At 44.6% G+C, this 26325-nt stretch overlaps 2 protein-coding genes and 1 long non-coding RNA gene across 6 annotated transcripts; 1 reads left to right on the top strand and 2 right to left on the bottom strand.

Annotated features, from left to right (window-relative positions):
• Nucleotides 1-6658: 6658 nt before the first annotated feature.
• Nucleotides 6659-15319, bottom strand: LOC135413967 (gamma-aminobutyric acid receptor-associated protein-like 1). The gene is made up of 4 exons (XM_064654141.1): nt 15135-15319; nt 11761-11839; nt 10615-10733; nt 6659-9366 (listed from the first exon to the last, which is right to left on the bottom strand). Exons 1-4 carry the CDS (start codon nt 15222-15224, stop codon nt 9301-9303), a joined length of 354 nt encoding a protein of 117 aa, XP_064510211.1. The 5' UTR covers nt 15225-15319; the 3' UTR covers nt 6659-9300.
• A 92-nt stretch (nt 15320-15411) lies between these two features.
• Nucleotides 15412-19419, top strand: LOC135413969 (uncharacterized). 4 transcript variants are annotated; one of them, XR_010430518.1, is made up of 4 exons: nt 15412-16419; nt 16512-18037; nt 18614-18710; nt 19267-19419. It is a non-coding gene; the product is annotated as an uncharacterized LOC135413969 (long non-coding RNA). The 4 variants fall into 4 exon arrangements; XR_010430519.1 differs by having other exon boundaries at nt 15412-16170; nt 16317-18037; XR_010430520.1 differs by having other exon boundaries at nt 15418-16464; nt 17913-18037.
• A 307-nt stretch (nt 19420-19726) lies between these two features.
• Nucleotides 19727-25865, bottom strand: TMEM52B (transmembrane protein 52B). Its single transcript, XM_064654139.1, has 5 exons — nt 23681-25865; nt 23060-23103; nt 22322-22360; nt 21184-21350; nt 19727-20752 (listed from the first exon to the last, which is right to left on the bottom strand). Exons 1-5 carry the CDS (start codon nt 23726-23728, stop codon nt 20502-20504), a joined length of 549 nt encoding a protein of 182 aa, XP_064510209.1. The 5' UTR covers nt 23729-25865; the 3' UTR covers nt 19727-20501.
• Nucleotides 25866-26325: the final 460 nt, after the last annotated feature.

Raw genomic sequence — 26325 nt, forward strand, 5'->3', positions numbered from 1 at the left:
CATTATTTCCCAGCTGGGTCCACAGACAGCAAAAAAAAAAAAAAAAAAAAAAGAAAGAAGTAGCAGCCTTACTTAATATTCTTTCAATCTGCCCAGCCTAAAATCACCTTTCAGCATCGTGGGCCAGACTGGTGATGCCTGAAATGGGAAGTGGAGGAGGGACAACCAACACAAAGCTTTCCTGGGTTCATTTCGACTCCCCCCAAGTCAAGAAAGGAATTTTGTCACTGAACTTTGAAGATTTTCTGCTGGGAAATAAAAAACTTCAGTATTGCCAGCATTTTGGGTATGAGAAGGGTGAAATATCCATTAATTCCAATACTCTGGTTTGGGGTGGAACTTTCAGCTGAGGACTGCTGAGAATAGGTGTTATTTTATCCAGCTAGTTTGGACAGCAGAAGGAAACATCATGTGTGTAAAGTAGCCCTGGATTATCAACCTCCCACAGGAGCAGATGTGGATGAGCACTGTTCTGTCAGACCTGGCAGTTCTGAGCACTTTGAACCTTTAAAATATGCTTTGCAACAGTAATCAACTACTAATTAAGTAATATGTTTGAAATAAAGTCCCAATTAAATATGCTATTTCTGCAGACTGGTATTTTTATATTTTTAATTCATTTAAATTCCCTTTCAATTTTTTTTCATTACTTCCTTATTAGAATCTTGTCAGTTGTCATCAAATAAAGTACATAAGTGAGTCAGACCTGCTGATTAATTCTGTTGTTCTGTTTTTCTTTTCAAATGACAATGAAATGAGATAATTATGAAACCTATTAATATATTTTTGTACAAAAAGTTGAATTGAATCATATTTACTAATAAAGCACAAGCTTGGCAGAAGAGATTCCCAAGTATTTTGAGGATTACAGACTCTAAATTTCATAGCAGTGAATCCCAATTAATGTAGGGTCCTACTTAATGTCTTGGGTCCTTTATAATTATTTTGCTATTACTATTATTATTATTTATAGTTAAAATATATTAGTAATAAATAAATTTAACAGTAATACAACAAATATACCAATAACAAAATACAATAATATATAATAATAATGATAATAATACATATTATATGTTAATAAATAAAATACTAATACCTAATAATTTAATATAATAATTATGATTATATATGGATATATTTATGGGGTGTAGGAGTTGTGAATCTCCAAAGTGTGGAAGAGTCATCTTTATACAGACTACTAATAATAAATCTATATAATAATTTATCAATAAACATTAATGTATTAACAAATGATAATTTAATAATAAACAACAATTTATTGACATAATAACTTGTTAATAATAAATAATAATATTATTATTATTGAGATTCACAACTCCTACACCCCACATCAGGCAGACAAATAAATATGTTACATTAGCAGTGGCTATTTGGGTTCTTTGACTGAAACATGAGTTTTTAATAGAAAATGCTTATAATAAAATTATCTAAAAGTGGAAAACCAGGATAACTGGGGGTTTTCTGTCTCACTCTAGTTCACCCCATCTCTTTTTCTGTACTTTTTAAGAGGCAGTACAAAACTCCACAGAAAACACACTATCCCCAAATTGTAGCCAGAAGAGACCATTAATTAACATATTAAACCTAAATCTAAATTTAAAGCAGCCTTGGCTGACCTGAAAATGAAGTAATTTGTGACTTCCTGGCCCTCTCAGACACAGTAAGTCCCTTCCCTCCCCAGCACACAGAAGGCTGACGTTGAGCTGGAACTGCTGCATGAACAAGCTGTGCCACCAGGCAGGCCTTGGACACTTTTCCCACGTGGATTAAGGGCCTTGTCATGGCCAAAGCAGTCTTGACTTGGGGAGTTTTATTCAATTTATTGCCAATTAATGCAAACTTTTGGTTAATGACTCGGCCACTGAGGGAATAAAACCCAAAACAATTTAACAAATATTTAGGTAAACAGGTTTTTTCCTTTCCCCAGCTCAGGTTCAGTGGATGTCCCCAGCAATGACTTCTTTCATGTGTCTCCTCACGTCTCCTCCCTTTCGTGGCTGGGGCTCTTTCTTAAATCTGTTGGGGCAACAGCTTACTTTCCTTTTATAATAGTTTCTTCATTATTTTGTTTGAGAAATATGCTGCTAGAGAGGAGATTTTTGTAGCTTTGTAGTCTGGACAACCCCAATAGCAGCTGCAGGAAGCAGAGAAAATGTCCAAGCTGTGGGAGCAACCCCTGAGTCAAAGAGAAGTGTCAGGGCACTCCATCAAATTGCAGTTTATTCCACATGGGAAACCATGTTTGTGTGTGTTTTCTGCTTTCTGGGAAAGTATGAGAATATTACAATAAAAGAATATGTCAAAATAGGAACCTGCCTTAGCAGCTCTGTGATTTTTCAGGAGCTCGGAAATCAGTCCAAACATCCACCTGATTCTGCCTTCTGGAACAGCCAAAAGTTTGCAAATTTTATGAAACCTGTTCATAATAAAACAGGAGAGCAGATGCTAAGTACTTTTAAGTTGCCAGAAAATCCAAAAAAAAAGGCAAAAGACAAGAAGAAAAAGCACTTTTTCCAGGCTTGCACTGTGATTTTTTTTTTTTTGTTCCAGAGAAAGAAGGCACTGATAAATGAAACAATGAGCTTTGGAGGGAGCTCCTGCTCAAAGACAATTCAGCAGTGTTTTCTTGTCAGTATGTCAGGAGCAGGGACCACCTTATTGTTGCTGGTTTTGGCAAAGAAATCAGAGCTTTTCCAGGCTACAAATGGCAGAATATCAAAATGTTACAACAGTCTCTTCCCAGAGATGATCAGGGGGTTCTTTCGTTAATTAAAGATAATATGAATATACAGGATCCACAACTCAAATTTTACTTTGTAAAGAGTATAAGCTTGTTATTAAAAGTGCTGAGGATCAGGAGGACAAGGCTATTTTTTTTTTGTCCTGACTCTGTTTCATTGTATGGCCTTGAGGCAAGTCAGTCCACATCTCTGCACCTCCATTTCCCCAGCAGCAGACTGGAGAAAACAAGAACTACCCCACTGGGCCACTGGAAGTCTGAATAGATCAGTATTTTTGAAAGAACAGAGACTGGCATATAGAACTTATTATGTAAGTGTGAAGTAATAAAATGCAGACTGTGATCAGACCTGTCACTGCTCATTTTCTGTTATATGCCCCCAGGAACAAATGAACTGTGAGTGAGAGCTGAAATATTCCAACGTTACCTCTGAACAACCACTGGAAAATGGAACAATACTTATTTCAGATTCTAACCTATATTACCATCCCCTCAATCATTTTTATGTACATTCTTACATAGTGCATTGCAGCTTGACTCCTGCCTTTTTTGGCTCCCATTCTAAAAGGCTTGTTTTGTCCTTTTGCCCATTGTCTCCTAGTTTTTCTCTCCTAAAAACTTTGTTCTATTGCCCTTCATATCTGCAGAGTTTACACTTGCAAGCTTTTCTGCAATCACCTGAAGCCCATGACTCCATATTACCCTCTGTGTTTTTTCTAATCCAGTGTTTCCCTATTGATTTCCACTCTCCAGTGGCTATTTTTGGCACATGGCTTTTGGCTCCAGCTGCTCTGAGTGTATTGTTAATGCATAATGCATGTTTGTCCATCATCCTAAAGGCTGGGTGCACATCCTGCTGTTTTTCTTTTCTGATTGCCTGTACACACCGTACTTGTCAAGGTGGTGTGTTTAAGAAGTGTGTATTTGTTGTGGGAATGACATGTGATGTGAGGCATTTTTCAGCCCTGCTCAGTGTTTGGCTGCCAAGTATCTTTGGGAATGAAAGGATTGCTAATCAATGCTATAAATAGAAGAATAAATGCTCTATGTGGAAGCAGGAGGAGAATGCAGAGATCCTGATTTTCGAGTGATGACACTGCTGGAACTGCATTAAGGTTGAAGGGACTGGATTATGAGCTGAAGGAAAAACTGATCCAGTTCATCTCCTGTCCAGTCTTTATTTCCCTCCATAGCTTAGCAGAGTACCCCAGGTAATGGAGATTGGAGGTGTTGCTGCATGAGAACAGATTTCAGCCTTCTGTCATCTCTGAGAGAGAAGGTGGCTGGACATCAGTGGGTATGGAAATACTGGGGTACTCCTCTAAACTGTGGGATGAATAAAGACTGGACAGGAGATGAACTGGATCAGTTTTTCCTTCAGCTCATAAACCAGTCCCTTCAACCTTAATGCAGTTCCAGCAATGTCCTCACTCGAAAATCAGGATCTCTGCATTCTCCTCCTGCTTCCACATAGAGCATTTATTCTTCTATTTATAGCATTGATTAGCAATCCTTTCATTCCCAAAGAACAATACAACATGTAGATGACATTGGCCAGGGAGTAAAATCAGGGAGAATCAGACCCTTGCTTTACAGAAAGGTGCTGCAACATCCAGCTTTTTCAGGAGAATATTTCCTGTAACACCTGTATATCCAGGCCTGAGCTGTGCTTTGGGATGCCTGCCAGCCTCCAGGAACACAAATCCTTGGGACTTGCAACACTGGCAGCACAAGCTGGGTCAGCTGCTGTTTGTGGTCAGTGTGCTCTGCCTGGGTCAGTCCTGCTTGGGTCAGTCCTAGGCCCTTTCTGTGGCTCATCCTGGGGGAGCATTTATCTGAGATTGAGTGACAACAATGAGCTGCACTTTGTCCCTCTGATGGCCTTATTTCTCTTTTAATCAGCGCTTCTTTCGCCTCGGACATGACTGTTCTATGGAGTGAAAACACCAGTGTTTAGCATAATTTGGGATCTTTTATGTTACCCATATATATCCTTCACAGTGATGTTGTCAGGCCCTAATGCTTCAGGCCATCTCTTTTCTTAGGTAGTCTCTGCTCCAGGAGAATGTTTCCTTCCAAAACAAGCATCAGGATGACTGGAAAAGGGATCCCATGTGCAGTGACAGTGACCCAGGCAGAGTATTAATTACTCAGCCTTCCTAAAACAGCTGAGCCCATCATTTCCCCCACGCCTTGCTTCAATACCATTTCTGTAACCCACAGAGCAAAGGCTACAGATATAAATGAAACAGCCTTTGAGCACAGGATAATGTTTCACCTTTGGACCAGGCAAATCACACGCAGTAAATAGGTAAATGTAAATGCTTGCCTGCACATTTTGTGTTTGTGCCTCTCAGTGACGGCACTGACACAGACACAGCATGGCAGGTACAAACATCACTGTGGCACCATGTTCCTAGGAAATGGGGGAGAGGGGGAGTGGGAGAGGGCTACTTAGACATACTTCATAGTGGTTTCCTACTCGAACCAGCAGACAATGCCACAACCCACACAGAAAAACCTGCGCTGTATTTGAATCTGAAATTCAAATTATTTCAGCTAATAGTGTAAGCTTTTAGTTGATCTGTGCCCATCTGACTGCAGACACAGCACCCTCCTGCCATGTGAGGGGAGCTTGTTTTAGTCACAGTGGTGGGTACTAGCACAGAAATTGCTGCTATGGGCAGGCTCCAGTGCAGGATGAATTCCTGCCTCGCCCTCGGCACTCGCAACAGAAGCTCACAGAGTGGTTCCACTCCGTATGCAGCGGGGAGGAGAAGATCCTATTAAGCGTGGCAGGTTTTGTTCCTGTGGGTTTCAGTGTTGTAATTCCTGAGTTCAGCACTCCAAGGAATTCTCCTGCTCAGAGCACGGCAGGGTTGGATCCGGCGGTCACTCCTCCTCAGGGCCCATCTCCGCTGCTCCTGCTGCCAGCACCCCCACGGGCCACAGGGACCGGGAGAAGTGGCACGTCTGTCACTGCCTCCCCAGGTGACAGCACACATCCCTTTCCTCACAGCACACATCCCTTTCCTCCTGTGCACTGCCAGCTCCTGACTCGAGTTCTGGCACTGAGCAAACGCCAGCTCCCGGCAGGACTCCTTCCCTCTCCGCGCTCCAATATCCGCCAGGAAGAGCAGCCTGATTTATCACCACTGCAGGCTGCCTTTTCAAGGAGTCCCAGATTTCCCTAGCTTTGCTTTTCCTATCTTTAGAGGGCCCTGGGGCCTCTCCCACACTCGCTGGGAGTCCCACCTGAGCAGGGATGGGCCAGCGAGGGCCAGCGGATCCACAGGGATGTGTGACAGGGCACTGTGGGACCCGCTCCACTGCCCCCAGCATGGGCAGGGAGGGTGGCCAGGCCCAGGCCTGGCTTAGCGGGGCTCGTAGCTGGGCAGGGCTGTGGGGAGCTGGAGACCAGCCCTGCTGCAGCATCACCAGGACAGGGGCCAAAATCGGTCCTGAGGGGGCTGAAATGGACAATGCCAGGACAGATGCCCACAGTCCCGGGCCATGGTGACCCCCCTCTGGGGGCCTGGCATGTACAGTCAGGACTGGTGATGCTCTTGAGGCCCCATCAGCTGGCAAGGACTGTTCAGGGCCTTAAAATGTCAGGAAAAGCCTCAGTGCATCCATTATGCACCTTAAAACCTTCTCACATCATCCAGGTCTAATTAAAGTTCCTAGGCGTGTATGTGATAGTATCACCAAAAAAAGGAGATGAGTGACTTGTCCTGGTAGACAGGACTGAGTAAATCTGGGGCGGTGGGAAAAAGTAGTAGCAAAAGTAGCAAAAAAAAAAAAAAAGTAGTAGCAAAGTTCTGGCAAAGCTGTCCCTTTATATATAAGCCCATGTCAGAAAGAAATGTCAGTCACCCATTTTGGACCAATCTGTGATTTTCAAATGCATCTTTATTGATAGGTTGATTAAGCTCTAGTCTGAACTTTATTTTACAAGAACCTGCAGCTAACCAACACAAAAAAATTACCATCATTACCTCGTACAATACCGGACTAGCACAAAAACAGAAGTAAATGCCACAATCCAGTTAAAAGAACTGTTAAAAGAACTAAACTGTAAACTCTACATGTAACAAACAGCTGTGATTAGTCCCACATGTCATTTATAAACCCAGCAGCGGGAGGGGAGGTCTGAACACAAAACCAAGCACCCCAGATGCCAACTCCTTCTCCCCTGAGCGTGCTTGGCAGTCCACACATGGACAAGTGGGACAGCAGCAGAGATGCACACCAGCTGCCTGTCTCCTGTCTTTTACCCTAGAAAGCTCCCTGGGTCTGTTCTCTGCTTCAGAACATTCAGAACTTCCTAAAACATGATACGGATTTGCACCCAAAGGATGTGAAGAGAGCCTGATAGTTGAAGGGGAGTGGGTCTAAAAGAGAGGACTGAGCAGTGCAAGCAGAAAACTGAAGTTACCCAAGTTGGCAGTAGGTACAACTCATCCAAACACATTTATTCCAGATGGATGGAACAGCAAACCTGAAGTTCAGGGTTGTAACACTGGGGATATGACACCCCCCATTTCATCTTCTGCTCCCTCATTTTCTGTCTGCCCATTACGACCAGTCTGTCTACATCCTTTGTGGTTCCTCCCTTCTCTCCCACTCTTCTGCTACTTTCCATTGCCCACCAGGAGCAACCCTCCTGCCCCTCTGCACTGCCTTCCCTGACCTTCCCACAGTTCTGCCAGTGACTCCCCCTTGACACTCCCTTGAGCTCTTCTGCCTCATGCACCTCTGCATAACAACACTCAGAGAAGGCTGAACCTGATTTCCTGTTTCCCACAATCAGAGGAGCACTCCTCTTGATTTCTCATTCATGAGGAACACAGGGAACTGGGATCTAACTTTATACAACAGAGCAAACACCTTCAACTTATTGTGGAGTCTGCCTGTGTTCTTCATCCTTCTTGCCTTTTCCTCCCTCTTGGTCCCTCTCTTAAATGTAGGAATGTTTACAGTAATTCAGGTCTAGTTCTCTGATTTTCAGATGAGACCTCAGAATTTTCCTGAAAGTCAGCTCACTCTCCAAAACCCATTCCTTCATCACAGTTATGGCAGTTATGGGAAAATCTGCTGTTTGTGCCACTGGGAAGAAAACTGCTTTGGCATGACAGCGTAAGGCTTGCACAGGACATCACCCACCTGGCACCTTTCTAAGAACAACACTGGTTTAAAATAAAATAATTAAAAAAAAAATCTACAGATAATCTATTCCCCTTCAAGTCTAAAAGAACCTCTCCTGTGGCAAAGAGTGGCACCATTATCCAATCACAAAAAGCCAGCAAAACACACGTGGCAGTGACTGATTTCTTCCACTTGTGCATGTGGTACAAGGGCTGTACAGGGATGAGAGGCTGAAGGGAAGGCTAAACCCACAGGACTTCTGCCATCCTCAGATCTGCAGAAGACAGTTACAAGGACAACACTGAGAGATAATTTTCTGTGTTCATCAATAACAAGACCACTAGTAGTTAGTTGTCTTAATGCACAGCAAGGGAGACTAAAGTTAGGATACCAGGAAAAGCAATCTCACTTGTAGGCTAGCTAGGAACTGAACAGTCAATCTCAGCAGCCTCCAGGGTCTTCCTCGGGGAAGTTCAGTAAGAACAAGTGTGATGAGCAGCCATGGTGGACATGTTTGGTGTACTCAGTCCTGTCTCAGAGCTGGTGGGGGCTAGTCCTTCTCTTGAGGTCCTTCCTAGCCCTGTGCTTATGAGTTTATCAGTTGACTTCATTGAAAAGAACAAAACGGCCATCTCTGATTTTTCTGTCCAGCAGTTGCAATTAAAGCAACAAAGGGAAAAAAAACCCCTTAAAAAATCCTTCCTTCCTTTCCCCAACATTCATGTCTCACAGCTGAGGAGTTCCCAGCCCTCAGAGTTAGCCCTTCTAATACTGGTGGACAGAGTCAGCCCTTCTAATACTGATGGAAGTGATGGGAAACACAATACCCTTGGAACAATTCACATGCAGCAGCTGGAGTGAGGACTGTCAGCACAGGGCAGCCTTGTGAGAGCAGAGTGAAGTATTTCACAGCTCACTGAATGCTCACAGCAGTGTGGCTCGTGCCATGGGCAAGACATGACAGGGTCAGTGTACAATACATGGCATGCCTTCTTCATCCAGTGAACGGGGTACGTGGGAATGGCCATCCTGCCCAGTCACTCTCCTGGAGCTTCCTCACACTGCCTTGTCCAGCAGCCTCCAGCACTAGCTAACTACTTCCAGCTGTGGCAAGGGAAGAACTGTGAACAGTGGAGTCTCCCCATCCCTCAGCGTGGAACCCCTTGTTAGTCTTCCAGTCCACCCTGTCCCCCTCCCCTCCCTCCCTTGATTTAAAAAACAATGGTTACAATTAATGCGTGGAAGTTGATGACAGTGTGCACGGTGGTTCACTTCCAGTTCTCTTTTTCCCTCTTCTCATGCATCCTCCTCCTGCCTCTCCAACAACCCCCTCCCCTGCCAACCCACTCCATCAGTCCATCCACCCTGCAGGCCTGGGGGGCTGCTGCTCACTTGCCATAGACGCTCTCGTCACTGTAGGCCACGTACAGAAAATAGTCCTCCTCGTGGTTATCCTGCAAGGGGGCAAAGGGACAAAGTAACAAACCAGAGCCCTGGAACTCACCACATGTGAAAAAGCCCAACCCAGAAGTCACTGTAACTAAAGGGCATAACCCCTCTTTCACTGTTTCTCCCCGTTCACATTGAAGGCTTTGCTTCCCAACTCCCTCTCTCTGGTCACAGCTCTGCTTCCAAGTGCAGGCACGACACATATCTGGGCACAGTGAATTTACTTGAAGAGCCATATGGAGAGGAGAGACTTGGTAGGCTTTAAACAAGTCAAAAAGTCACCTCTAGATGGTATTTTTAATTTTTCAGAACACTTTGACATGTGGCTGCATTTCTACGTCCTGTTTTACAGGCAGACAGTAGAGCTGAGACGTTCAGTGATTACACTGACACAAAAAGTCTGTCAGCCTCAGTTCTGGACAGTCAGACAGCTTCCTCTGACGTGTTCAGACTTGGAAAACTCCCTGCCTTATCTTTTATTATCTTCATCACTCCACACACTGAGGAAGAGTCCAGTGATTGTCAAAGGGTGACAGGTCAGACAAGGTTCACACCACCACGCTGCAGCTCTCTTATTAAAACACACTAACACAGCAGAAGGAGAAATCAAGGAGAAATCAATGCAGGCTGCAAATCACCCATGACACAGTGGCTGTATAACTAAGGGACATTCCTCTGATGGGCTCTGAATATGCCTTTAAGGTCGATCAAATAACAGTGCTCAGCAGAAACAGCAGGCAGCAACGTTCACAGCATCCCACATAGTCCTTACTTATACAGCATAAGCAATGAAAAACTAATTCTAAGCAAAGAATAAGTGTTCCTTAAGAACCTATTTATAGACAGTTGGTTGCCCAGTGATATTGTGTCCTTCTACTGGCTGAAAGGAAATCTCCTTTGTATAAACAGGAAAGCCAGGGCCTATGTTCTGCCCCCTCCCTGCCCCAGACACAATCCTTCCTGTGAAATATAAATTGGTTTATTTCCATACTCTGTCAAAACAGCAGGACCAACACGTTGCTGGGGCAACAACTCCCCACAACCCTTTCAAACAGCAAACAATCAGTTGAATTGATAAGGCTCCCCAGGCTCCTAATTGTGGGATGGAACTTCCCTGGACAGATGATGGGATACAGCTCAGGGCAAGAAGGTCCATGTTCAAGCACCTGTGACCAAGCTGAACCCACTGCCAGCTGAGCAGTGCATTCTTCTGGAAACTCCAACAAAAGGTGAGAGGAAGGGGCCAGACTTACCTCGTAGAGCTGGCCCATGGTAGCACTGGTGGGAGGGATGGTATTATTGACAAAGAAGAACAGGGCATCTTCTGGCCTCAGGTGGATCCGCTTTCGGATTAAGAAGTAGAATTGACCAACTGAAGAGGAACAGAGAAGGCCTTAGATGCAGAAACAATGTTGGTTGGGTTTTTTGTTTGCTTGGTTGGTGGGGTATTTGTTTTGGTTTGGGGTTTTTTTGTTTTGTTGTTGCTGTTTCTTTTTTGTTTTTTAACCCTAACCCTGGTTGTTTTCTTTTGGTGGTGGAAGGCACGTGCTGTATGTAAAAAGTAGGGGAAAATGAACTTTGCAGGGCACAAAAAAGCAGTAAAAGCAAGCAGTTAAGCAGTTACTTCATCACATCAGCAGCCAATCCACTGGGAACTGGCAGGTTCTCAGGTACACACCTCATGCCACATACCCTCTAAATCCACACTCCATACTATGGTATGAAATGCTCTACTGAGGGGATTGGTGGGAAGACCCTTAACTAGCTTAACCTTTAAATCCCACAGATCAAAGACACCTCAGGGAATTTAGCCTTGGTGCACATGGTCATACCACTCCTAAAAAAAAAATTATCCTTGCTATTTGCTTGAACTGTGTTGCACAAGAAAGTATTTCACAGTCCATTCCATACTGCAAAAAGGAGAAATGCTGTTCTTTTAACTCATTCAGGTTCTTCAATGAAAACCAGTGTAATCACACACAAAATCACCGTGACCATTCAGAACAGGAACTTTGCAGCTATGACTCTAACCACAGGGGTGGAAAAGGATGGGACTATTTCAAGAACTTGTCTCTTCCTGCAACAAGAATACAGCCTCTGGCAAGTCTGGTCATCACTGGCTGATGATTATGCTGCTGCCCATGATACACATTTCAGTCATGGTCAGAACTCAGCTGTGACACGGCCATGGCAGCCAAGGCAGTGGGACACCTCAGGGAATTCTCCATGTTGCAATCCAGCTGGAAGGTACATAAATCCAACAAGGACAGCAGGTGAAATGGGGTAGTGATAAGATGCTGAGCCTGTCTGGATGTTTTCTTTGTGCTGATCATAGAGTAAAAAGCAATTCTGAGGCTTTCTCGCTGAAAATCAGGAATAAAGGAGGTGAACATTGTTACCTGTGAGGTCAGAAGGCACGAGATACTTCCTTTTGTCCAGGTCAGGTACTCTGGCTTTTGGTGCTTTTTCCACAATTACCTGGAGGAAGAGAGAGAGAGAGTGAAAGAAAGCAAGAAAACAAACATGAATATCATAAAACAAAATGGTCCAAAAAGCATCAGTGGATATTATCCTTTGATGGTGCTACCAGGCCTTTAGCTATTTATTTAATCCATAACAAATACACAGCATTAAGGAACAGACAGGTGAGAAGATGACTTAAAATCACTAACAGTAGCTGTCCTGGGAGCCCAGGACTGCAGCAATAAGCACAGTGAGTGAAAAAAGGAGTCCAGCACAGACATAAAAATAAACCATAATGGCTGAGGAAAAAAAAAAATCAGGACACCTTGATGTTCCCAATTCAGGTTAATTTTGTATGAAGCAGCTGTCAGGAGGCCAATACATGAACACAAGAAGTATCACAAGTAACTTAAACTTTCCAGGTTACAGTTCCAAACTGCCTTGCACAAAATCAGCCCTACTCCCAGTAGTCCCACATCCTAATTTCTACTTTCACCAATACCAAGGGCTCTAGAATGAAGAATTAAAGACAAACTACAGCTCATTGGGGAGTTTATTTTAAAAATCTCCAGTTCCTCATTAGGCATCTTCTGCTCTGATATTCATATCCTGTAAATGGATATTATAGTGGATAATAATACAGATATTATCCACACCTCATACAGCTATGGACATTTCCTTATTTATATAAATATCTAATAATTAAACCCAGCCTACCATCTGGGCAACTGGACCCACAGAGACCTTTGACACAAACCACTAATCTTCATTATACTCTCATGTCATTATAATATAGGAAAATATGAAGCTCGACAGCCTTAAGGTCAAACAGACCAAGAGACCTTCTGCTACAAGTTAATTTTTGTTAGCAGAGCTAGGCAAATATTTACCTCAGAAGCAAGAAGTATTCCAAAGTGACCTGACCTCCTTCCACTGGAACCTCTGGAACTACTGGGCTTGTGCAGAAAAAAATTGCAGGCTTAATTTTTTTTTTGTTGTTGTGATATGTATTTTTAAACTGGTCAGAGTTCATGATTCCATCTGTGTGGCTTGCTGTTCTGCAGGGGCCATTTTGACCACGCAAACTAAATCTTAAAGCTGGATTTTACGAACTTCCTCAACTTTTTAATTCTGTTAGACCCTGTAATTGTAAATACTCCAACTGAGACACTGTGGGACTAATTCCTAAGGGTTCCGTGCTCCCACAGATCCCAGCCTGGACATCTCTTGCCTGTGCTCCATTTGAGTGTGGCCAACACAGCCAAATCCCCTGAAATTTCCAAGTTTGATTTTAAAACAGAAACACAGTTGTCTCTGCTACTTCAAGGATTTCAAGTACCTAAATTAGAACAAGGTATTCAAGCTCTTTCAGGCAGTTTGTGGTACAGGACGTGCATTTCTGTGCAAGATGCAGTTGGTAAATGCCTCGAAGGAATGACAGTTCCACAATTTCACTCAACAGGAACACTTTGCACATTTTTTTTTTTTACCAGCACATCCAACCAGGTAGTATCTAACACAATAAACTGCAGTGGAGAGAAACTTTTAGCACTTGCCCCCAATTAAAAAAATGACTGGCAAGCAGAACTGCCCTGACTCAGGGTGGCTTTGTCACCAGATGATAAAGGAGAACAAGTCATGCCTATGAGGAAGAGGTGAGAGTGTTGCTGGGGTTTCTAAGCCCCTATGGAAGATTTAGGGAAGATTTAACTCAGATCACCACCGAGCTTAAGAGAGATCTCCCTCCTGCAAAGAGGCAGGGAAGGAGTGGAGGTGCCCTGCTAATCTGACTGGCAACTGTAGTCAGCGTGCCTGATAACGCAGGTTATCTCTTCTGAAGCACTAAACCCTCCACACACACACACAAACCCCCTACAAAGATAATCCAGAGGGCAGATATAGATTATCTGTGCCTCTGCTGCTGAGTGGTGACTGTGGTAATGCAGGGCCGTGCCAACAGTAAAATCTCAGCACAGTGCTGAGATGTATCAGGGCACTGCAGTGTGGGCAGCCAAACCAGTGACATCCACAAGGATCCTGCTGGCAGGAAGGGCAGAACAGGCTGCTGCATCCATTTGCTTCCTATGCAGCTCTGACTACAGGCTACCCTTAATAATTCCCCCCTGGGCCTTGCCATGCAGCATTTCCATCTAACCTTAACTACAGCACACCTTGTTATTTTGGCCCTGGTTTTCTTAATAAAGGTCTGATGATGCCCCCCTGTCTTGACCTCCTTTACCTCTTGCCAGACCAGGCCTGGTCCTGGGCTCTTCCAGAGCTGTTTATCATGGCCTGCTGCACAACCTGCCATGTTAATCCTCAATTTACAGCCTGTCTCACTTCAGACCTCGCAGGTCCTCACCATGAGACACCAAACCACACACACTTCATTACTGATTTACTCAACCTGCTGTGCCATGGCAGGCATCCCATAACCAAATGCACCCAAATACTGACTTCCAAACACTTGTTTCAAGTCCAGTTGAGGGTCACTTCCAAGATAAAAAATATGCTGTTAGCCTGTAGGGAAAACATGGGGTTTAGTAGCTGTTCCCCCTTGTCCTTAGTTTTACAGGGGTGTCTAAGTATTTTTGGCACGCAGTAAATCTAGGGCAGACTTCTCCAGTGGGGATGGAAAAGACATTTGCAATAGGTTTATTAAAAAGGAAAAAAAAAAGAACAAACCAACCCAAACACGACTAATTAGATTTGTCATTTCTTTTTTTTTTTTCCTCCCTCAATTATTGTTAATAATTATAAAGGCAGAAGTTTTCCACAGGCACGGCAATGGGGAATGAGGAAGCAAAGTTTAGCTGGATGACCTTGCATTCTGAGGGACATTTTGTCCACTGGGGCGCAAAAAGATTGAGAAGTATAATTTTTTTGCTCAATGCAAAGGAAAAGAACAAAGCAAGAACATACTGAACAGACAAGCCAGGAGGCAGTAAAATAAAAATACAGGGAAATACGAGATGACACGGACACAGATGATGTTTCCTACGATGGATTAACCCACTCATTGTTCTCCATTTTCACAGACCAGGATAAGCTCCTTCCCCGCTCATCAACACCACGCAGGAAAAGACGGGCAGCGTCTTCCCCGTCGAGTCATTGCGGACCCCCCCAAAAAGGTGCATTACACCCCCCCAGCGCAGAGGCGGCCCCGCAGGGAGGGGGCAGCCGGGGATGCGGGTCCGGCCATCGGCAGCACCGAGCGCCTCTCCCGCATTACAGAACAATCCCGGGAGGCGCCGGCAGGGAGAACAAAGGCGGGGCCGGCGCTGCCCCGCGGGAGCCGCCGCGCACTCACGGGCACTCTGTCCGGGTACTTCTTGCGGATCTTCTCGCCCTCCTTTTTCCGGTACTCGAACGGGTGGTCCTCCTTGTACTGGAACTTCATGGTGCCGGGCCGGGCTGGGCTCTGCCTCCGCTCCGAGCGCTGCGGCGGCTCCGTCCCTGCCCGCGGCCCGCCCTGCCCCGCCCTCACGGTGACGTCACGGCGGCACCGCCCCTCCCGTGACGTCACGGGGGAGGAGCCCCCGCTGCGGGCGGGCTGTGCCGCCGAGAGGTGTGACGTCACGGGGAGGTGCCCCACAGAACTCTGTGACGGGAGGTCCCCCTTTGCTGCTCTGACGTCATGGGGAGATGCCCCTCTTCTGCTGTGACGTCACAGAGCAGTCCCTCTTTGCTGCCGTGACGTCACGGGTAGATGTCCCTCTGCCGATGTGATGTCACAAGGAGGTCCCCCTTTGCCTCTGAGACGTCATGGGGAGGTGGCCTGCAGGGAGGTCCCCCTTTGCCGCTGTGACATCACACAGAGGTCCCCCTCTGCCAGTGTGACGTCAAAAGGAGGTGCCCCGCTGTGCTGCACATTGCTCTGACATCACAGGGATGGTGCCCCTTTTGCCTCTGTGATGTCTCAAGGAGGTCTCCTTTGCCGCTGTGACGTCATGGGGAGGTGCCCCACTGTGCCTGTGACATCAGGGGGAGGCCCCCCTTTGCTGCTGTGACGTCACGGCGAGGTGCCCTGCTGCACTGCTGAGCGCTGTGACGTCACTAGGAGGTGCCCCTTTGCTGCTGTGACGTCACTGGGAGATGTCCCCACTGCCCGTGTCTGTCTGTCCCAGGACACGTGGCCATTTCCCCACAGTTCCCAGGTGGTGTCAGAGGATCCATCAAAAGGCGCTATTTTTGTGCAGTCCAATGGGGAATAGCCTAAGATGGAAGGAATTCCAGGGTTCTGACCAGTGGAAAATTCTGGTTCTGTGGCATTGCACCTTTCCATGATTCCTGTGTTTGACCTCCTTGCTTCCTAACTGCTGGCAGCACAGCAAAGTGTGTTGGAGGTCTGTGGTGATGTAGGTTTGTCCTCAAGGGCAAAAGAGAGGAACTTTTCTGGCCTGTTTCACCCAGGCCACCAACATGTCCCGGCAATTTCAACAGACTGACCTCGAACTCCCTTTGTGCTGTAAATGGTTGTTTCCATCCCCAGGACTGCACACAAGGCAGCTGAGCCTTGTTCGGTTTGAATTGCTGATGACAAACCAGGGAGAAGCTTCAGGGTTCTTCCCTGTCCTGATGGAAAGACACAGCCTGTGAGTGGTTTGCTAAGTGACTTCTCCCAACAAATCCCACGTGAGGTGAGGTTCACAAATCTTGCTGTTGTCTTCCTGCCCTGATGATGCAGCTCTGGATGTGCAGCCACTGGACTCGCCCCTCCTGCTTCCCCACTTCATCAGGCACCGAGTTCCCAGATCTCTCCTCCAGCTTCAATAATAACAACAACATTACTGGAAAAACAGCAGGCAGGAAGATGACACGCAGGAACAGTGACAAACAGCTAAACATCTGACTTGGAGTTATTAGAGTGTCATCCCCTGGGCATGTGACAAACCCCATGTTATGGATCCGTGTGCTAGGGAGGAACTGGAAATGGGGTTGGCACAACCCACAGGCTATCAAAACAATGTAGTTTTTCTTAACCCAGAGCGTCAGACCTGCTCTGAGCACGTACTGTACTGCTGTGTCTGCAGCTCATGCAGAGGGACATTCTGACAGGGATTTCCCAAGCGCTGCCAGTGCCGTAGCCATAGAAGCAGGAGATAAAAATATTTGCACAGAACCTGGGGGCAGGGTTTGCAGCCTGTGCTGTACCACACAGCGCTCCTGCTCAACAATGCTGTTCAGCTAATTGTAGGCCTGGACTCCCCTGGATATTTTTTTCATTAGTACCTCCCGTGGGATACCTTACTCCATTTGTGCCTCCACAGGCTGGCTTTATCCTTTTTTAAGCCTTTGTTGTGGATTCAGCATATCAAAGCCTCTCTTTGTCAGGACACTTCTACTTTGTACTCTGAATGGGGATTAAACTACACATGGCGTACCTGGAAGCACTTGTGAATCTGTTCTGCCTGATGTCCATCCCTGCCTGGCATCTCTCCCTTACCCCTCAGGACTGGTCTGGTGACTTCAGAGCCAGTCGGGGCACATTGGTCTTGGATGAGGGCACAGGATTAGTCACTGCCACCAAACAATGTCTAATTGTGTGTATGTTTTCCTTTCCTCCAGAAAAGGACTCTGTGTTGTCTGTGCTGCCTCACTGCTCTATTTTTCTACAGTTTCTTACTTTTCACAAAAAAAGCCACTCGTTCCTCCCAAACTTCTTGTATAGCCCAGCCTCAGCTCAAGTGGCTTAAACTCATACAAATGGTGTCACGAGGAGATTAAGGAGCATACCTTGTGGCATGATGAAAAGCAGCAAATGACAGCAAAATCCTGCCTTTTCACAAAACACATGTGATCTTTTTTGACTCTGTCCTCGTTTTTGGATTACTTCAGAGGAGAGAACTTTGAATTGTAACAGATCTGCCAGCAAGAGCGAAGTGTCTCCAGTCACTTGTGCCTGGTCTTTGCTTTCTTACACAACCTTCTATGTTTAAATAGAGTAGTCTGCTTCTGCTTTTTGTTTGTTTGTTGTAATCTGGTGTTTTATTGGGTCTTATGGGCTCGCCTGAAGTCAGTTTAGTAGGAAACAACCCCTGAGCAAGTGAAGTTATATCTATCATTATTGTCACTTCAAATACTTCAGATGTCTTGCCAGTAAAAAACCCCTTCAAGGTACCAGCATAGCACCTGAAAACCATGAGTGAGACAAGCAAAGAAGGATATGAGCAGATGGGAAGGGACTGGGGAGTTAGACATGGAAATCAGCAGGTAAAACAGCTGAAATCAGGTCTGGGTACAACTGACCTGTAACTTATCCCCCGAAACTGAAGAAGGAGGGAGCTCAGGTTGTTAGAACACAATGCTAAAACCACCAAAATCACATTTGATCCCCACATGGACCATTCACTTAAGAGCTGGACTCAATGATCCATGTGGGACCCTTCCATCTCAGAATACTCTGTGATTTAAAGACAATTAGAAAAATTCACAGAAGAAAAAAATCTCATAGAAGTTAAAATATTTAAGATAGTAGAGGAGAGGAAAACTAATAATTTAAAAACGTCCCTTATCATTGCACGTATTAGGGAAAAAATTGCGGTGTAGTTATTATGGTAAATTGTTGAAAATGGAGCATTTCTGTGTTGCCAGGCAGGATTGCTGCCCTGTGGAGCGGGGCTGCCACCGTGTGTTAAATGCCTGCACAGCTGGGGCTTCGCAGGCAGGAGGTGGAGTAGGAACAGTCCGTTCCCCCTGGAAACGACTGTGAAGACTTCCAGGAAGTCTTCTGGGCTTGGTAGTACTTGACGCACGTTCAGCAGACTCAAATGTCTCTGCTTGCTTCAGGATTTCCCCGGGGAGTAAACAAGAGCCTTCCAGGAAATGTTCTGCAGCTTGGGGGACACGTCACGGCTGAACAGGACTTCAGAGAGCAGCTGATAAAGTGGGTCACTCGACAAGATGTTCCACAAACAGTTGCTATTATTATTATTTCAAGACCAGGTTGGACGGGGCAACCAGGTCTAGTGGAAGGTGTCCCTGCCCATGGCAGGGGGTTGGAACTCAATATTTAAGGTCCCCTCTAACCCAAACCATTCTATGACTCTATGATTCAAGCCTGCTGTACAGCAGAAGGGACATAAACTTATATGTCACTTCTTTATTTTTTCCATTCCACTTTATCACTCACTAATGATACAGTTGGGGATGACCAGACAATTCAGGAGGAAGTTCGTAACCTCAGAGATCAAGACCTTTAGACACAAAATTCCTGTGACTGGGCAAAGTCTGGAACATCATCAAAGATGTTTGGGTTGTTCAGTTCAGCTTTATTCTATCCCTGAAGTGATCTTAGCAACCTTCTCTAAAATTTTCTATGGTTGATCTCAACAGCAGTTAAGTCCCTAAAAACATGTGGGACCCTGTCCTTGTTGGACCTTGTCCAACATTGTCCTTGTTCTCCTTATCTGCAAAATAACCATATTTTCTGTATTTCACAGGAAAGAAGACCAGCATATTAGGGACAGTGAGAATTTGGTACTTCAGTAAGAAGGGCCATGCAGGTGTTTCAGAAAGATGTGATATCTGTGTCCTGGGCACTCATATCAACATTAACATGTACATCAATAAATTCATGGCTGCTTATCATTTGATATTTGATCTCCCTCTGCTTTAATGTTTTCAAGTGCAGAACCTGGGGTAGAGACAACACTGATGTAATTCAACACTAACCTTCTCCTGACTGCCTAACCCAAGAAAACATTTTACAGGTGGTCCATACCCATGTTCATCCACTTTGATCAACATTTCTGGATGGTTCAGCATATTTGTATCAATCAGGAGAGACTCACAAATTATTCTGTATGGGAAATGGCTTAAATGCTTCAAATGGTTTTACTTAAATTGGTCTGGTTTTGACAGCAACAGTAGGAATTAATAAATGATACAATATGAATGCAATTAAAAGATGATTGAGCTTTATTTCAGGGGCAGTGTTCCTGCTCCTCCCCTTCTTTGATCTGTTGGCACCTATATAATATTTTTTAATTCAGATATAACAGGCTACTATTTCAGAATTGCTATATATCCTATTCAGAACCAGACTGTCTTCATTCTGTGTATCCTGGAGGACATTTAGGGCACATACTGCACAGACTGTCTGTATATATGCTGTCTTTTGTTTACATGCAGTTTGTTTGTTTGTTTTAAAAATGACTATAATGTTTGGCACTTTCCAGAAGTTTGGTGTTATTTTTGGGTCTTAACAGACCTTCTCACATGTCTTTTTTTGCTTTGGTGTGGTTTTTGTTTGTTTGGTTTGGTTTGGTTTCAGTTTTGTCTGTTTTGAAATCCTCTCTGCCATCCTGAGGAAACTCAGGATGGAGGCAGGAGGAATGAGACGCCTCTGCCATCACCCTGCAGGTCACTGGCCTGCAAAATGGCTCAGCACCTTGATCCTGCTGCCTGCTTATTTGTGCCAGCTCTGCTACTGGTGTTGTGTGTTAACAAATGGACTTGGAGAATGCCAGTGGCCAACCATCTCACGGAGGTGACAGAAAGAGGCATCAAACTACCATAGCTCTGAAAATATTTTGAATTTTAGTGTTCCCCCCCCCCCCCCCCCCCCTTTCTTGTTAGACTAAGGAAGTTAATCTGAGATTCCTAACCCTGCCCAGATGAATTAGTCTCTGCATGTAACTGTTCCATATTATTTGCCATGAGTTAAAACCAGACACTATTGTCCTGGGAGGGCTGGCCGGGCATCCTTGCCCTCAGCAGGTATCTGCAGCTTTTCCTCTGGCACGGGATCCAGGTCTGGCACTTTCTGGCCCGCCTTGGCCACGGTGAATCTGCTCATGTGCAGGGCTTCTTCGTACAGCGGGGGAGTGTCCGACCCCGAGAGGGGCGGTGTTCCCTGGGCAGCACTGTGGGAGCGTGCCACTGCTAATATCCTCCTGGCAGCAGGCCCGAACACCGAGTGGAGAGCTGGAAGGGAGGAGACAAAAGCTGTTTACCTCATCCTGAAAGCATCATGTGATTAGGGAGTGCATCTGCAGGGCACAGGCTTTTCTCCCTTTACAGCCTGAGTGTTTTCCTGCCCCTTCAGCCTTCCCTAAAAGGAGTGTGTGTGAAACCCCATCAATAACATCCCACAATTACTCTCTCTTGAAATGCCACTGAGACCTGAAGCTGCCCTAATTCCACCCAAACGTGTCTCAGGGCTGATTCTCCATCTGGCTGCATTTGCTATGAGGAGTGAGCACCTCAATTTGTGGGATGTACAGGTGCTGCTTTCCCTCCATCCTGCTATGAACTTCCCTCTGTCAGCCTTGGGGTGTCACAACCTGGGCTTTTCAGAGTGCAGCCCCTCCCTTGTGGTGTGTTGAAGTCCCCAGCACCCCTCAAAGCCAACTCACAGGTGATGGTGCTCTGGAGGGTGCTGTCGTGGTCGAAAGCGATGACGGTGACCTCGTAGGGCTGCGGCCCCGACTCATCCCCTGTCTGATGGCACTGAAAACAGCACCTCACACAGACAGACACCACGCCACACAGGAGCAGGAGCCCACCAATCACCACCACTACCCTGGAAAGGGAGGGCACACAGAATTAGGACAGAAAGGTTGTTTGGAGGACACCTCCTAACGTCTCTCACTGCTGAAAGCGTGGCTGGACCTCAAAGCTAAACATCTGCAGCCTTGTCCAGCAGAGTTTGGACATTCCCCAGGGATGCAGATCCCTCATCCCCTCCAGGCACCTGTTCAAGTGCTGCACCATCCTCAGGGGAAGCATTTTTCCTTCTGTCTAAATCAGAATTTTCCTGTATGCAGCTTGGCCAGCCGCCGCAGGTGCTTCTGGTGAGCACCTCTGAGAAGTCTCTATGTCTTAAGATCCCCCTTAGGTAGTGGAAAACTAAAATTAGGTTGCACTTTTGGCCTCCTCCAGGCTGAAGAAACCTGGTCCTTATTACTGGCTCTCCAGTGGGCTCGTTTCAGTTTGTCAGCATCTCTTTTTTACTGGGGGACCAAAACTGGACTGGTCATGAGTGAAAAGCAGGGAGGAAAAATTGGATCTCACAATCTTCTGGCTATGCTCTCTCTCTCTCTTTAAAAAATATTATATATATATATAAACAATAGATTGTTATTAATTATTAATGATAAATACATATTATATATTATATATATTAATGCAGCCTTCTAGATGTTCAACAACTACTGTCCTTTTTAATCTCATCCCAGTGAGAATTACTAAGGAATTAGACTGAAATGACTTAAATAATGGATCTTTTAAAAGGCATATTTTGCCATGAATGCTTTATTAATGGTGTTCATACACCTAAATTAATATGTGGAATAAAAAAGGAGGATGGTAAGTCAACATTTGTTAAAGGTGATGGGATAACTAAGGGGTTGCCTGGCTTCTGTAGAGCATTAGGGCATCCCAAGGGGAAGTGGGGAGTGGCATCACAGTTGAGCAGGTCATATTTAATCCCACTCTTTGCTACTGGAACTGTCTAGAGGTGCAGATATTTAGAGTAAAAGTATGTTATCTTACCAGATATACCACAAACGGTCCCACTCTGTGCCTGCACAGCTGAAGAGAAGAAGGTACAAAAAATAGTTATCCACAGAATACCAAATAAATGGGAAGATCCCTGTGGCACCTTCTTCCATCTCCCCTCGTGCTCCTCCCTTATTGTCTAACTCCCAGGTGGCACAGTGATGAGAAACTCACTGTGCTTTGGGGAGGATACAGTTGTTCAACCTCATCAATCTCCCTGTAGGTGGGTTTCCCTTCTGTTTGGCTTTGTCTCTTTATTGCTCTCCTGATATTTATGCCTGCCCAATTCCATTTGCAAACTTTAGAGACCTGCATTCAAGTTTGTTTTGTCTTTTTTGTCAGTATATAATTATTCTGTCATTCTTACAAAGAACATCACTGATAGTGATATTCACCAAAGCAGTATACTTCAAAGCATTTTTTTTTCAAGGAAAGTTCAATTCCAAATTCATAATCTCAGTCAATTGAAATTACACCAGAAAGCTCTTAACTATTGCAGTTGTGCAAATAGTCAGCAGGAATGTTACCATATGATCAGTATGTTGATCAACAAAAATAGTGATTAATACACCACATTCAAAGCAATGGAAATTTTACATGAGTATTTAATACTCACAATTAAATAAGCTTTTCTGGAAAATGTCAACCATCAAGTCATAATACTGATGTCCACTACTGCCTTTGTCCTTCATTGTTTTCTCAAAAAACCCAGCAATTTTGACAAATACTTACAATTCAGCATTGAGGCAGCCTTCCTCACCTCTTACTTGGGGGAACTACAAAGGATAAAACAAAAAAAGACACAGCTAAGTGAATTAAATCTTTGGCATTTGCAACTTTTATCTCTGTTACCTGGACCATTACCAGTCTGAATCTCCTGTGTCTTGCTATGCCTCTTCCATTGTTTCCATCCTGTATTCTGCTGCAGATCTGAAGTTACTGTGGTACCAACTGCATTGTTTCATATCTGAACTTCCTGTAGTCAGTAAAATCCTGTTTAGTACTGTTCCCAGCACAAACCCTCTCTTACCTTCATCCTCACCACAACTTTTCCTTTCTCTACCACAAGCTCATGATCCTCCGTGCTCCAGTATTAAGAACCTTTAAATACCCTGGTTCATGTAATTTTCTGACATGAATTCTGCTCTGTCCCTCCAGCACTCTTACCTTTCTCATTCTTTCAGGTGCCCTGAGCTCTGTGTTACCCTCCCTGGAATAGCAGCAAATATTATCTTCCATGCCTTTTATAAATGCAGTCCTTTCAAACATCAGGGAAAATTTTTGTACTAATGGCCCTCCATCTTTCCAAGGTAACTCCAGACCCCACAAAGAGGAATGTGAGCTGTGACTTACCCATAAAGAACATCCCAAAACAAAGCAGATCATGTCTGAGCTGTGCATTCCCGTGAGGTGATTCTGTGGCCTCTTGGTGTCTCAGGCTGCTCAAAGTCTTCTTGTCCTTCCTAGTTTCAGTTCATCCTCACCAGCCCAGCGACCAGGAGAAGGAGCAGGTTCCGTGTTGTGTGTTGAATCCAGTCTTTTCTTCCTACCCTACCCCTTTCTGTCCTCTGCCCTTCAGGTTTTTGCTTTTTCTCTTTCCCTCTTTGTCACTGGCAATTCCTGATCGTTTCTGCCTGTGTCTTTTTGTTGGCCTGTTCCTCTCCCTGTTTTGAAGGGATTTCTAAAGCCTTCCAGTCAGATCAGAAGAGCAGTAGCTACGAGTTCTGATTTTAGATGTTGAACTAGTTCAGTGAAGGGCATCGTGAGATCTCTGCAGACCTGACCGTTCCCTTCTAGGAGCAGAAAGGGTCTCTGAGTTTGTTCATTCCCAATTATTTCTCTCCCCGCCCCTACCCTCAGGGGAGTGGGTTGAAGGTCGTGTTATTGACCTTTTTAATTGGAGTTCAGATTCCTCTCCCTCCTCCAGTACCTTTTCTGTCCTGGCACTCACATTGTCCTACCTGTGTGGATCCAATCTACTGACTTTGAAGTGAAAGAATTTGCAATATAATAAATATATATAGCATTATATATATATATATATATATATGAAGTTACAGGTATACGTGTAGATCTATATGTGTGTGTATATATATATGCATACATATATATTTATATATATAAATATATATATATATTCAGCACCTCTTCTACCTCCCATTTTAAGGCTCTGCCACCATCCCTCTTACCTGGTAGCCTCCTGCTGTGTCAGTCCTGCAGCTGAGAGTTTTCACTCCCAGGTCCCTCACCCAAAATTCCTGCATGGCCATCCAAGCCCCCCTAAACACCTTCCATCACAGGGAATACATGTTGATCCTCCTATCCTAGATACTGTTTGTCCTGCAGCTGATTATGTCAGCAGGTTCCATTCAATGACCCATTAATTTTCTCTGTCTTGTAGAGCTGCTTAAAATCTCTGTTAGTGCTCATGGCCATTCAGAGGGTTATTATTACATGCACATAATTGTGTTCACCTAATCTTTCTCTTTTGAATAGCTGAGACAGAAAAAAAAATGCTCTGTAGTAATGTGTTACTGTTTCTTCTTGGAAACCACCTGGGACTGGTGCATAAATGTTGGTTAAAGGCAGGAGAGCAACTATGGAAACTTGTTGCCCCATGTTGGAACCACAGTCCATTCACATTAAACTGGTGAATCATTAGCCTGCATTTCAGAGTTGATGATTTTAGAGTTGCAGAGCAGAACCAATGGATTCATGAACGTAATGAATTCTCCCAAGGCAGGCTAAAAACTATTTACCATTCTCTAATTATAAAAGTTAGTGGTGCAGTATAAACCTGCCTTAGCATTAGTTTATCTATCTATCCATCCCTCCATCCACCCTAGTCTGCTGGAAGAAGGTTTCTGGGTCCCAATGGAGAAGTAAGAAAGAAAGAAACATGACCTATTGGCTTTGTATTTCTACGGGATTTGGCCAATATTGTTTTTGTCTCTTTTCCCTAAAATCTTTTGTGTGTTGTAGAAGTCTTAGAAGAAAAGACCCAGCAGAATTGTAAAATAGCCTTTCCTCTATGTATGGTTTTTGGAACTGGTGGGGTTCAATGTAGAAAAGAAGTGCAATTTACCAATTTTTTCTGGGGCTTTTTATTATCAGTGTGATAATTTTATTTTCAGCGTGATAATCAGTAGATTATCACTTAATTTTAACTGATAATTTCAAATTCTAGCAGGATCCAACAGGAGAAACACCAGACAAAGTGATAAAAAAAATTTCTATAGAAAAAGCAGCAGTGTGACATGAAACAGTGACCCCTCCAAAAGCATATCATAATTCACTCTTACTGAAACATTGATTACTCTTTTTCAATTTCTGTGGCATTGCTGTTAATACTGTGCTTCCCCTTCTTGCTAAAAGGCAGTGATTATCACATGTGACTGTGCCTGGGATCAGTGTGTTTCTCACTTCATTTTACCTTCAATCCTCCTGTTCCCCTTGAGACACCGAGCAGCACTTCTGGCTGAATTTACTGAATATTAATCACTGTTTAATAGAGCCAGGGAACACAGCTCCATGTTGCTGAAAAGGGAACACAGCTCCATGTTGCTGAAAAACTTCAAGGAATTGTTTAGACTTAATCCAAAATTAGTGTAATTTCCTCTTCCCTACACCCCTTCCTTCTTTTTCTTTCCACACAAAGGACAACAGGATGCAACTTAAGAGACCTCAATGTGATGAAGAACGAGCTGCATGCAAATTTCTCAAATATGCTGCAAGAAATTAGGAAATCAGCTGTGCTTGGAAGGGGGAAAGAAGCCCATAGAAATAACAGTAAATCAACAAATTCTGATGAGAGCTTATCTTTCAACATGTCGGGGAAGGAAATGAGGTGTGTCCTCTGTTTCTACCCAGTTCTGTCTCCTCAGGTGAGTCTGTGTCTTCACAGATGTGACCACCCAGAAAGTAATTTTTTAGCATGTATGTTCAGTGTGTATCTTTCTGTTATATAGGTTTCCAGGCTGTGCTTTTTTTTCCCTAAA

The sequence above is a fragment of the Pseudopipra pipra genome, chromosome 5 (assembly GCF_036250125.1).
Source record: "Pseudopipra pipra isolate bDixPip1 chromosome 5, bDixPip1.hap1, whole genome shotgun sequence".
Taxonomy (NCBI): domain Eukaryota; kingdom Metazoa; phylum Chordata; class Aves; order Passeriformes; family Pipridae; genus Pseudopipra; species Pseudopipra pipra.